Raw genomic sequence first — 14,097 nt, 5'->3', positions numbered from 1 at the left:
CTGCATACCTGGAATAAATCCCACTTGATCATGGTGTATAATCTTCTTAACGTATTGTTGTATGCGATTTGCTAGTATTTTGTTGAGGATTTTCGCATCGATGTTCATCAGTGATATTGGCCTGTAATTTTCTTTTTTTGTGTTGTCCTTGTCTGGTTTTGGTATCAGGGTAATGTCAGCTTCGTAGAATGAGTTAGGGAGCTTCCCCCCCTCCTCAATTTTTTGGAAGAGTTTGAGAAGGATAGGTATTAAGTCTTCTTTGAATGTTTGGTAGAATTCACCAGGGAAGCCGTCTGGTCCTGGACTTTTATTTTTGGGGAGGTTTTTGATTACTGTTTCGATCTCCTTACTGGTGATTGGTCTATTCAGATTCTCTACTTCTTCTTGATCCAGTTTTGGAAGGTTGTATGATTCTAAGAATTTATCCATTTCTTCCAGATTGTCGAATTGGTTGGCATATAGCTTTTCATAGTATTCTCTTATAATCTTTTGTATTTCTGAGGTGTCTGTTGTAACCTCTCCTCTTTCATTTCTGATTTTACTTATTTGTGCCTTCTCTCTTTTTTTCTTGGTGAGTCTAGCTAAAGGTTTGTCAATTTTGTTGATCTTTTCAAAGAACCAGCTCTTGGTTTTATTAATTTTTTCTATTGTTTTTTTGGTCTCTATTTCATTTACGTCTGCTCTGATTTTTATTATTTCCCTTCTTCTACTGATTTTGGGCTTTGTTTGTTCTTCTTTTTCCAGTTCCTTTAGGTGCATTGTTAGATTGTTTATTTCAGATTTTTCTTGTTTGTTGAGATAGGCCTGTATCGCTATAAACTTCCCTCTTAGAACCGCTTTTGCTGTATCCCATAAATTCTGGCATGTCGTATTTTCATTTTCATTTGTCTCCAGGTATTTTTTGATTTCTTCTTTGATTTCTTCGTTAACCCAGTCGTTCAGTAGCATTTTGTTTAATCTCCATGTATTTGTGGCTTTTCTGATTTTCTTCCTATAGTTGATTTCTAGTTTCATACCGTTGTGGTCAGAAAAGACGCTTGGTATTATTTCAATCTTCTTAAATTTATGGAGACTTGTTTTGTGGCCTAATATGTGATCAATCCTGGAGAATGTTCCATGTGCATTTGAAAAGAACGCGTATTCTTCGGTTTTTGGATGGAATGCTCTGTATATATCTACTAGGTCCATCTGTTCTGGTGTGTCGTTTAAGGCCAATGTTTCCTTATTGATCTTCTGTTTGGATGATCTATCCGTTGGTGTAAGTGGAGTGTTAAAGTCCCCTACTATTATTGTGTTACTGTCTATTTCTGTTTTTATGTCTGTTAATAATTGCTTTATATATTTGGGTGCATCTACATTGGGTGCGTAGATATTTACAAGTGTTACATCCTCTTGTTGGATTGTTCCCTTGATCATTATGTAATGCCCTTGTCTCTTTTTACAGTTTTTGTTTTAAAGTCTATTTTGTCTGATATGAGTACTGCTACCCCAGCTTTCTTTTCATTGCCATTTGCGTGAAGTATCTTTTTCCATCCCTTCACTTTCAGTTTGTGAGTGTCTTTAGGTCTGAAGTGTGTCTCTTGTATGTAGCATATATATGGGTCTTGTTTTTTTATCCAGTCAGCCACCCGATGCCTTTTAACTGGAGCATTTAGTCCATTGACGTTTAAAGTAGCTATTGATAAGTATGTACTTACTGCCATTTTTTAACTTTTTTTTTTCCCTCAGTGTTTGAGTAGTCCTTCTCTGTTCCTTACTTCTTCTATACAGAATTGATGGTCACTTTAGTTTGACCTCTGTCTGAAAGCTCTGTTCTTTAACTCCCCTCCTCCTCATGTTTTTAATATCATATCTAACCTCTTTTTTGTGCATTTGTATCCATTACGTTCTAATCATAGGAATAGATAATTTTTCCTATTTGTGGTCTTCTCTTTTCCCCTTAAATCAGTCCCTTTAACACTTCTTGTAGCACTGGTTTCTTGGTGACTAACTCCTTTAATTTTTGCTTATCTGGGAAAATTTTGATCTCTCCTTCCATTTTGAATGATAACCTTGCTGGGTAGAGTATTCTTGGCTATAAGTTTTTTCCTTTTAGCACTTTAAATATATCGTGCCATTCTCTTCTAGCCTGTAAGGTTTCTGCTGAGAAGTCAGCTGATAGCCTTATGGGGTTTCCTTTGTATGTAACTTGACATTCTCTTGCGGCTTTTAGGATTCTCTCTTTATCTTTAATTCTGGACATTTTGATTATGACGTGTCTTGGTGTGGGCCTCTTTGGGTTTATCTTGTTTGGGGCTCTCTGTGCTTCCTGTACCTGGATGTCTGTTTCCTTCCTTAGGTTAGGGAAGTTTTCATCTATTATTTCTTGAAATAGATTCTCTGCCCGCTTGTCTCGCTCTTCTCCTTCCGGGACACCTATAACACGGATGTTAGTGCGCTTGATGTTGTCCCAGAGGTCCCTTAGACTGTCCTCACTCTTTTTAATTCTTTTCTCTTTTACCTGTTCACCTTGGGTAATTTCTTCTAGTCTTTCTTCCAGCTCACAGATCCGTTCTTCTGTATCCTCTACTCTGCTTTTGAGTCCCTCTAATGAATTTTTCATTTCCAGTATTGTATTCTTCATTTCTGATTGGTTCTTTTTTATATCTTCCATTTCTTTGTTGACATTCTCACTGAGTTCATCTATTCTTCTTCCCAGATCAGTAAGCATCCTTAACACTCTCATTTTGAACTCTCTGTCGGGTAGGTTGCTCATTTCTGTTTCACTTAGTTCCTTTTCTGGGGTTTTGTCCTGTTCCCTTACTTGGAATGTATTCTTTTGCCTCCTCATTTTGCCTTTCCCTGTGCTTGTGTCTACGTATTAGGTAGGTCAGCTACGTCTCCTGCTCTTGGATAGGTGACCTTATGTAAGTGATGCCTTAGGAAGCTTCCAGTGTGCTTCCCTCAGTTCTCAATGTTCCAGGGGTGGCCCCTATGTGGGCTACGTGTGTCCTTCTATTGTGGCCTGTTAGCTCTCCCTATAGGCGCCCAGGGAGGTTGAGTTATGCTCCTGGCCAGCTGTTGTAATGCTCAGCTGCTTGTAGTTGTTGTGGGCCCTTCAGTCTCTTTATCAGGTGTGGGGCACCCCAGCACAGTTGGCTGTAAGTTCTAATACCACATTTGTGTTGCAGTATTTCTTTTAAGTGAGTAGGCCCCCAGCATGGCAGGTTGTTAGGCTCAGGGCCTTACAATTGCTGCAAGCCTCTAGCCTATTATGTCTCTTGTCAGCTCTCTGAGGATTGCAGCTGGGTGGGGCTGGCCTCAGGCACAGGAATACCCAATTGTTTCAGGCTTTGGAAGGTGGGGTAAACCTCCTATGTGGATCTTTGAGAAGCACAAGTCTTCTGCAGCTGACACGCCCTGTTGCCCACAGGTCCACACACACAGTCAACACAGTCCTGCCCCGTGTGAGCACCCCGACCTCCCCAAGCAGACCCAGTCTCTCCACCGCGGGAGCCCCACACACTCCGCCACCGCCCCACACTCTCCACCCGCTCCTTGTGCACACCCTGCCCCGCTCAAGTCGGCTCAGTTGCCAGGCTGCAGAGAATCCAGTCACCAATCTATGCAGGCCCACACGTTGCCTGAGGGCTTGTTGTTGGGTGGGGCCAGTCTTTAGGGTGGGCTGCCTGCCCTGGCTGAGCTGGATTAAATCAGTGCTCTAGCGGGTGGAGCAGACCCTGGGCTAGCTGACCTCAGGGAGCACTCCAATGGCGTCTGTGTCAGCACGCTCACACCAGGCCACCACAATGGCTGCCACCAATGTCCCAGTCCCTGGAGAGGTCTCACCCCTCACCGAGATGCACTCAGGGCCTATTAGGTGAGTCTCTTGTCACCAAAGCACTGTGCACCTTTCTTTCTGGTGATTTTAGGATGCTTTCTGGAATGGGTGAGTTTGTGCACGGGCCCTTTAAGAGCCAGTTTTAGTTTCTTTGTGAACCGGGTTTTCTGGGGGTATTCCCCAATGTTTTAGTAGCAGGCAAAGTCAGACATTATGCCGCTGGTGTCGATTGTGCTGGGTCCACAAAACGCCCACAGTGGGGGCGCTCCCCGGCTCAGGGCCCCGCGCCTCCAGGCAGGGCTGCGTACCTGTGAGCTGCTCCCGGCGGCCATGAAGCTGGCGGCTTGTGAAGGTGGCGTTTTTCCTCTCCGGAAGGGAGTCTCTGCCTCTTCTACCCCAGTTAGGATTGTCCGTTGTTGTAGGAGTTCCTCTTATCCAGTTTTCAGTTCTGTCTCAGGGGTAATTTTTCCACGAGTAGTTGTAAATTGGCTGTGTCCACGAGAGGAGGTGAGTTCAGAGTCTGCCTACGCCGCCATCTTGACTCTGCTCTTCTGGAAGACTTTAAAATTCTTCCTTTAATTGGTAGACTGGTCCCAAGTTAATGGCACAGTCCAAATATACTTTTTTTTTTTTTTTTGTGAGGAAGATCAGCCCTGAGCTAACATCCATGCCAATCTTCCCCTTTTTGCTGAGGAAGACTGGCCCTGGGCTAACATCTGTGTCCGTCTTCCTCCACTTTATATGGGACGCTGACACAGCATGGCTTGACAAGCGGTGCATTGGTGCGCACGCGGGATCCAAACCCAGGCCGTCAGCAGCGGAGCACGTGCACTTAACCACTACGCCATGGGGCCGGTCCATAGACTTTTTTAAATGAAACATTCTTCATTTTGTGTTGTCTTATGTTTCCTCATGATTAGATTGAGTTTATGCATTCTCAGCCAGAACACAGCTAATATTGTGTCCTTCTCAGAGTATCACAGCTGGAGGCATATGATGTTCATCTGTCCCTCATTGGTAATATTAACCCTGATCACCCAATCAAGTGTGTTGCCCGATTTTCCCACTTTTTCCCCCCTCCCTTCACAACCAGTGAGCAGTTTGTAGGGAGACACTTTAAGACCATGCAAATATCCTGTTCGTTATCTAATTTTCCGCTTGTATAATAGAAAAGCCCGGCAGCAACCGCTGTTACCAGGTTATCAGAGTCAATATCACTAGGAATGACACTGATATCATGAGCCACTGATACGATACACTAAAAAGGGCATGGCATCATTTTGGTGGTCCTTTTGGCAGGAATGCCTGACTTCAGTCAATCATGAGACAACACCAGACAGGCACTAACTGAGGGACGTTCAGCAAAATAACTGATCAATACTCTTCAGGGCTATCAAGATCATGAGAAACAAAGGAAGACTGCGGAAGTGTTGCAGATTGCAAAAAATCAGGGAAAAATAACAACTAAGTGCAATATAGGATCTTGAGTGGGATTCTGAAACATAAAAAAAAGACATCAGTGGAAAAACTACCAGGTAGAGTTCGAATAGGGTCTTTAGTTTCACTAATGGTATTGTACCAATGTTAATTTCCTGGTTCTTAAAATTTTACTAAGGTTACGTAAGATGCCAACACTAGGGGAGGGATACAGGGAAACTCTGTATTATTTTTAAAACTTTTCTGTAACTCTAAAAGTAGTTCAAAATAAAAAGTTAAAAAAAAATCTCTGGATTTAGCATCCACTGATGCTTCTTGCCTGATCCAATCTTTATCATGATGGTTACAAAATAATTTTCTAACTCTAGTAAGGTAAGCAGGAGACCTCCCTTCTCCCTATTTATTTTTTTATTATCCGTATGGACTCAGAAATTTCTGTATTTCTCAATTGTTTATAATTCATAACTGAACTTAATTATTTTCATGTTCAAATAGTCCCAGATTTGGCCAATGGAAGCTCCTTCAAGCTGGCTCGTGTCCTTGTGACATGTCCCCATTTTTTGAGTATTTCTTTACTTTCTGGCTTAGCAAGATGTTCCAGGTTCCTCTTATATCTATTATGCCCACCATTCCAATCAGCCATTTCTCTGAAAAGCCCTGATTTCTTTTAGCGGGGAATGGTTATTAGGAACCAAAGATCTAGGTCATAGGTGTGCTTGTTGCTACTGCGGCTTCTTTGCTGCTTCTTAGTTCTTTCAGTGGACAGAACTAGGAAATATATGCATGGATATACAAACATACATGTGCACATGGATATGCATATACATACACATACTTGAGAAATCATAAGTTCACATCAATATCTCCATTTCTAATCTATCCCCACAGGGTTCTTTCTTGCCTTCCTACATTCCCTATTTGTACGCCCCTTCTACCACTGTTAAGAACCCTGGCTCCCAATATCAACAGACTTATTCACCTGCTGAACCCTATAATACATCAAAAATCGTTTCAGAATTGCTTTGCCCATACCACAATAATCAATCCCACTACAAAAGAGTTCAGGGATCATTTGTATTTCTCCCTCCAATCCTCTGCCCAAGACTGAGCATATACAGTCAAATATTTGGATTAGTTTTCTTTCTCCCTCCCTCCCCACTTTCAGTATGATTATGGCATTCTTCCTGAGTTTCTTTTTTGTAATGATACACAAATATACGTATGCTTTATTTCCCTTCTTTCTTATATAAAAGATAGCATACTACACATTTTGCATTTTGTTTTAACTTAATATCTCCTGGAAATCACTCTCTCTCAGTTCATAGAGATCTTCTTCATTCTTTTTTACAGATGCAAAGAATCACCTTGTGCATAATATAATTTTATTTTGTTGGAGGTGTATCTTTAGGGTAATCCTAGAAGTGGGATGCGTGGGTTGAGGGGAAATGTATACGCAGTTTTGTTAGGTATTACCAAATTCTAATCCTGGTCTTACCATTTTGCATTCCTACCAGCAATATATGAGTGACTGTTTCCCCACAGTCTCGCCAAGAGTATATTGTCAAGTTGCTCAATTTTCTTTTTCTTTTTCTTTTTTTGGTGAGGAAGATTGACCCTGAGCCAACATCTGTGCCCATCTTCCTCTATTTTGTATGTGGGACGCCACCACAGCGTGGCCTGATAAGCGGTGCATAGGTCTGCACCCAGGATCCAAACCTGCAAACCCCAGGCCACCAAAGCAGAGTGCGCGAACTTAACCACTACTCCACTGCGCTGGCCTGTTCAAATTTTTCTCATGAGATGATGAGTAAACAATAGTATGTTTCATTTTAATTTGCATTTCTCTTATTATGAGTGAAATATAGCATCTTTACTTATGTTTAAAGCCACTTTTATGTATCTTTTTTCTGATTACCTTCTTCAAGCCCTGTACCCTTTTTCTATAGGATGTTTGGTCTTTTTTCCCCTCAATTATTATAAGTTATTTATGAATTCAGGATATTAACCCTTCATCTGTGATATGTTGCAAATATTTTTCTCCCAATTTGTCATTTGTCTTTTGATTCTGCTTGTGCTATTTTTGGTCACATAAACTCTTCTTTATTTATATGTAGATACATTTATCAATCTTTTAGTGTATCTAGATTTTGACTCATAGTTAGAAAAGCCTTTCCCTGCACTGAAGTTAAAAAAAAGGAATTCACTCATGTTTTCTTCTAATATTTATTTAGATTTGTTTTTTTACATTTAGAACTCTGATTCATTTGGAGCTTATTCTTGAGTATTATATGAAGGATAGATCTAATTTTAACTATTTTTTTTCTAAACGGCTATCTAGTTGTCCCAACACCAGTTATTAAAGACTATCTTTGTCCCAGTTATTTGAAATATCATTTTATCATACACTAGATTTTATATGTAGTTGGGTCTATTTTAAGACTTTCTATTCTATTATTCAATTATCTGTTTTTCTCTTCATGCACCAATACCATACTCTTAATTACAGAGGTCTTTTTGGTATATTTAGTATCTGGTAGGGCTAGTCCTTCCTTAGAGGTCTTCCATTTCACTGTTTTCCTAGTTTTTCTTGCATGTTTATTTTTCTATATGAACTTTACAATCAGCTTATCTAGTTCCATAAAATAGCTCATTGGAAATTTTATTGGTATTGCATTAAATTTATAAATGAACTTAAGGAGCACTGGTATCTTAAGAGTGTTGAGACTCCCTAATCAAGAATAAAGAACATCTGGGCCGGCCGCGTGGCTTAGCCGTTAAGTGCGCGCGCTCCGCTACTGGCAGCCCAGGTTCGGATCCCGGGCGCGCAGCAATGCACCACTTCTCTGGCCATGCTGAGGCCGCGTCCCACATACAGAAACTAGAAGGATGTGCAACTATGACATACAACTATCTACTGGGGCTTTGGGGGTGGGGGGAAAGGAGGAGGATTGGCAATAGATGTTAGCTCAGAGCTGGTCTTCCTCAGCAAAAAGAGAAGGATTAGCACGGATGTTAGCTCAGGGCTGATCTTCCTCACAAAAAAAAAAAAAAAAGAATAAAGGATGTCTTTTGGGTTGTTCAAGTCTTTTTATGTCTTTTAGAAGTGTTTTATAGTTTTCTTCATATGGGTTTTAGACATTTCTTAATAAGTTTATTCCTAAATATTTTATCTTTTTTCTTGCTAGTAAATTGGGCTCTCTCATTCGCTATGTCTTCTAACTGGCTATTATGTATGTATGAATGCTATTGATTTTTGCATATTAATTTTATATTCTGCTACCCTGCTAAATTCTCACTGTAGATGGTTTTTATCACTGATTCTCTAGGGTTTCCCAGGTATACTACCACGGCATCTGCAAAGAGAGATGGTTTTATATCTTCTTTTCTATTCTTATGCCTCTAACTGTTTTCTCTAGGCTAACTGCATTGGCTAACAGACCAGAACATTAGACAGGGGTGGAGAAGGCAGACATATTGCCTTGTTCCTGGCCTTAGTAGGAATGCCTCTCGAGTTTCCAATTAAGATGCTGAATTTAGGATTTATATATACATTTTATCATGTTAAGAAAATAGCCACCCATTCCTATTTTCTCAAGAGATCTTATTAGGAATGGGTATTGAATTTTGTCAAAGGCTTTCTCTGATTTATGAAGATAATCATACAGTCTTTATAGTAATATACTAACACTGAACCAACCTGTATCCCTGGTATAAACTCCACTTAGTCATGGTATATATTTTTTTAATATGGTATTGGAATCTGTTCCCTAAGATTTCATTTAAGATTTTTGTATCAATATTCATAAGTGACAACAGTCTATACAGTCAACCCTCCGTATCCAAGGGTTCTGCATCCATGGATTCAACCAACCGCGGATCAAAAGGCCTACAATGGCTGCGCCTGTACTGAACATGTACAGACGTTTTTTCTTGTCATTATTCCCTAAACGATACTGTATAACAATATTTACATATCATTTACATTGTATTAGGTATTATAAGTAATCTAGAGATGATTTAAAGTATACGGGAGGATGTGTATAGGTTATAGACAAATACCTCGGCATTTTATATAAGGGAGCGGAGCACCCATGGATTTTGGTATGTAAAGTTCCTGAAACCAATCCTCCTTGGATACAGAAGGATGACTGTCATTTTCTTTTTCTACGCTATCTTTATCAGGTTGAGAGTACTAACATTATACTTTATAAAGAGCATGTGGAAGTTCTCCCTATGTATGTACATCTCCTTACATACTACATATGCTCTAAAACAATTTATGTAGCATTGGGACTATCTACCTCTAACCTATAAAGGTTTGGTAGATGTGGCCTGTGCAACTATTTGGGCCTGGTGTTTTTGTGTGAAGTAATTGCTTAATAACTCTCTCATTTTTTTCTATGAAAATTGGTTTAAGCTTTCCATCTCAAGTTGGGTCAATTTATTAAACTTAACATGCCTAAGAAACTATCCATTTCCTCTAGTTTTTCAAATTCATTTGCATAGATATACACAAAGTAGTATCTTGGTATTTTTTGAGATTTTCTCTGTATTATTTCCCCCTTGCCATTCCTTATTTTGTATATTTGTGCTTACTCCATTGTTTTCTTGATTAATGATTTTGTCTGTTTTATTTTTTCAAAGAACCAGGATTCTGATGTATTAATTGGATCTACTGTTTTTCTGTTCTCTCTTTTATTAATTTCCACTTTTATTTTAATAGTTTCGTCTTTGTGCTTTTTTTTTTTTTTTTTGCTGAGGAAGATTCACCCTGAGCTAACATCTGTTGTCAATCTTCCTCTTTTTTTGCTTGAGGAAGAGTAGCCCTGAGCTAACGTCTGTTGCCAATCTTCCTCTTTTTTGGCTTGAGGAAGAGCAGCCTTGAGCTAACATCTGTTGCCAATCTTCCTCTACTTTGTATGTGGGTCACTGCCACAGTATGGCTGATGAATGGTGTAGGTCCATGCCTGGGATCCGAACCTGCAAATCCAGGCTGCTGAAGCAGAGTGTGCCGAACTTAACCACTAAGCCACAAGGCTGGCCCTTCTTTGTGCTTTCTTTCTGGTTTACTTTGCTGCTCTTTTTCTAGGTTTTGGTCTGGAAATTTAATTCATTTACTTTATTTCTTTTTTTTTTTTTTTTTTTGTGAGGAGATCAGCCCTGAGCTAACATCCGCCAATCCTCCTCTTTTTTTTTTTTTTGCTGAGGAAGACAGCCCTGGGCTAACATCTGTGCCTATCTTCCTCCACTTTATATGGGACGCTGCCACAGCATGGCTTACCAAGCAGTGCGTCTGTGCGCGCCCGGGATCCGAACCAGCGAACCCCGGGCCGCCGCAGCGGAGCGCACGCACTTAACCGCTTGCGCCACCGGGCCGGCCCCTTCATTATTTCATTTTTATTGATACAGGTGATTTTTAACAGCATTCCATGGATTCTGATATGTAGTGTTTTCACTATTTTTCAGAAATCCTATAATTTCTGTTTATATATTCCTTTTTATCCAAGACTTGTTTAGAAGGTATTTTATTTCCAGGTAGAAGGGCCTTTTTTGATTTTTGGTTTCATTTCTCATTTCTAGTTTTATTGCATTGTGATCAAAAAGAGGGGTCTATAACATTTCTACCTTACAGGACCTATAAAGGCTTTCTTTGTGCTCTAGTATATGACACAATGATCCATTTTTGTGAACATTCTATGTGCTTAAGAAGATACATTTTCGGGCCAGCCTCATAGCTTAGCGGTTAAGTGCAAGCACTCCGCTGCTGGTGGCCCGGGTTCAGATCCCGGGCGCGCACCGACGCACCGCTTGTCTGGCCATGTTGGGGCCGTGTCCCACATACAGCAACTAGAAAGATGTGAAACTATGACATACAACTATCTACTGGGGCTTTGGGGGAAAAATAAATAAATAAAATAAAATTATAAAAAAAAAAAAAAAAAGAAGATACATTTTCTTTTATTAAAGTATCCTCCACATATTTTAAATACTCTTCATATTTTGCATCTCTTTACAATCTTTGCTTTGTTTACGTATCCCCAGACCTGTATTCCACTTCACTAACTTTCTCTTTAGCAGTGTTCCGTCTACTGTTAACTATCTATTAAGGTTTTCATTTCTAAAAGTTTTCTCTGGTTGTTTTCCAAATCCATCCCTTCTTGTTTTGTGGATTCTATTCCTTCATTTACATATTTGAATGTTAAATATCACATTAAATATTTGTGTTAAATATTTACAGTCCCTTTTAGATTGCTCTATTCAAATCCTTGAATGTGAATTTTCCCATTGCTAGACATGTCAGTCTTTCTTGTCACAGACTTCCTTATACGTTTTATAATTTTTTACTCTAAACATATCTTCTATGGACTTTTTTTTAAATGAACTGAATATGTATATTGCTAGAATGCTTAACAAATTTGTAAAGGATATAAAAAGATGATTAATTCAATGGTCAACAGAATCAGGATACAAAAAGATCTTGATAGAATGAAATGAGATTAATCTAAAGAGATGATAATTAACAGATATAAATGTAAAATTTTTTTATGTGAGTTCTAAAAACTAACTACAGAAGTTCAAAAATGAAGGAAATTTAGCTTAATATCAACACATGCAAATATGACTTGGGGTTTTTAGTTGCTTGTAAGAGCAATGAGACAATAGTATGATATTGCTGCCAAGAAGTTGATTTTGCATTAATGAAAGAATGAGGGAAATGTTAGTACCTCTCTACTCTAGTGGTAGAATACACTTGGAGCCTGTGTTCAATTTGAGGTATAAAACTTTAAGGGAAATGTTAAAACAGAAATGTTCAGAGGACTATGCCCATGTTGGTGAAGGAACTTAAAACTAGGAAGAGCTGAAGGAACTTTTCTAACATTTATTCAGTGCCTATTCAATGTTAGATGCTTTATAGACATCATCTCATTTCATCCTCACAAAAATCAAGAGATAGGTATTCTTTTTGTGATAAGCAATAATCAGAAAAGTAATTCATAGCATCTGTTTATATCATGGATTTGCTCTAGTTCTTATTTTTGCTTATTTTATAGTGTAATGTTAAAGCCTCCTCAAATTCCTTTTGGAAGTAGAATATAAATTCTAAATAAATTAATTAAAAGCTGGTTTTAACCAAATCTTAAATTGTCTATAGGATGATTCAAGTTGCAGCTCACGCAATGGGCTGTCTCAAAAAGCTGCTGCAACAACAATCTTAGATAATTTCAAAGAAAAAAAAATCAGAGCACATCACTACATCAGTTGCCAGTTAGTGTCAGGTAACAGAGATTAAAATGCATCTAGCTTCAATGACTACAACACTAGCCCATAAAAATTCCCATAAAAACATAATACTCAAAGGCTTAACTTATTTATACATATATATTAATATCTAAGGTTAATCTTAAGGAAGGATTCTTTTCCATGCAGGGACTGAATAAGCTGAGATCACTTATTATGGAAAAAGAACTCTATGAGGAGAGAAAGATTAGAAAGAACAAACAGCATAACATGTAAGGTGATTATTGTCCCATTTTATAATCACATACTTACAGTGACGACACAGTTGGTTTTCTCTTTTACTAATAACTTCAAATTATTTTACTGCTTATGAATTTATCTTCTTTAGGGAAAAATATAAATAAATAAAGAAACATCACTAGACAAATCTAATGTCTCACATCAATAACTATAGGCTGGATATTACCTTCAAACAGCATTGTTCTAAAAACCATAAAAGTATACTAATTTGCCTATATACATACAGTTGCATAAATGTTGTTTAAATGTTATACAGTTGTATAAATGTACACAAATGCCCTTAATGTACACAAATGCCCTTAAGTTGTCCATTTCTCTTCCTCTCCCTCATTGCTTTATATCTATGAGTTGTTATCAAATAAATCCTTGTCTCCTACGGAGAGTGGGGGGTAGATAAGTGGCAGAATCATTTTTCTATCTAACATGTCCTTTGAATTTGTCATCATGCTTGACATTTGCTTTTAGTAGAACGTGCTTCCTAATACTCACATCATCTTCTTTCAAGGTTTGAAGAAATTCCTGTAGTCTGTCTGCTGTTTTTTCTGCTGCCAGGGATATAATTTTCTGGTCCATTTTTGCACATATCAGAGAACTGTAAGGGAAAAATGTCAGAGCTGGATGAGATTTTTGGAAGTAAACAACCTTGAATTTTTTCCTTCCCTACCTGTTAACTGAGTATTTCACACATATTACAGACAATGTACGCAGTGGGTACACAACAGGCTAAGGACTACTAACTAGTATAACTAGGTGATTCTTTTCCAAACCAAAATAATCTCAAATTCCCTAGAATTTCCTGATTAGAAACTTGTATTCTAATCAAGTGGTTTCACAATTTTTGCCCATATTTCTATCATATTTTTTAGCACCTAACCAGCACATTGCCTAGAACAAAGCTGTCATTTAACAGTATATCAAATATGTAATAAATTATTATAAACATTTGATAAATAAATGAATAAGCCAACAGCACTGTAAATACAAAGTGCCAATTAAATGGTATAAAAACAAATGAGAAGTTAAGGCTAAAGAAAGAAATGTGTGTTCAAATGTCAAGGCTTCCCAGCATAGGAAAGCTTGAACTGGAACTTAGAGATTAAATTTAGATAGTCAAGATAACCAGATGGTATAATTATACATTAGTGGGAAGGAGAGCATCAGAAAGAAAGGCATTCGTATGAGAATTTGAAAAACTTATTTGGGGACAACAAGTAGACTGCTTGAGGCAGAGAGTTCAAGTAGGGAAGTAGTTAGTAAGAAAGCTAGAAAGATAGGTTGAAAATAAACTGCACGATCTTAAA

General features: G+C 38.4%; 1 protein-coding gene across 3 annotated transcripts in view; it reads right to left on the bottom strand.

Annotated features, from left to right (window-relative positions):
* The window catches only part of FANCI (FA complementation group I), a 122,528-nt gene that overhangs the window by 94,137 nt on the left and 14,294 nt on the right, over positions 1–14,097 (bottom strand). For all 3 annotated transcript variants that reach the window (XM_058542426.1, XM_058542424.1, XM_058542425.1), the window contains exon 2: positions 13,286–13,388. In XM_058542426.1, the coding sequence (XP_058398409.1) occupies positions 13,286–13,369 (84 nt within the window). In that variant the 5' untranslated portion in view covers positions 13,370–13,388. The remainder of the gene's footprint in view (positions 1–13,285; positions 13,389–14,097) is intronic.

The sequence above is a fragment of the Diceros bicornis genome, chromosome 5, assembly GCF_020826845.1.
Source record: "Diceros bicornis minor isolate mBicDic1 chromosome 5, mDicBic1.mat.cur, whole genome shotgun sequence".
Classification (NCBI taxonomy): domain Eukaryota; kingdom Metazoa; phylum Chordata; class Mammalia; order Perissodactyla; family Rhinocerotidae; genus Diceros; species Diceros bicornis.
The sequence above is the reverse complement of the archived record's forward strand: the minus strand, read 5'-3'. Positions and strand labels throughout refer to the sequence as shown.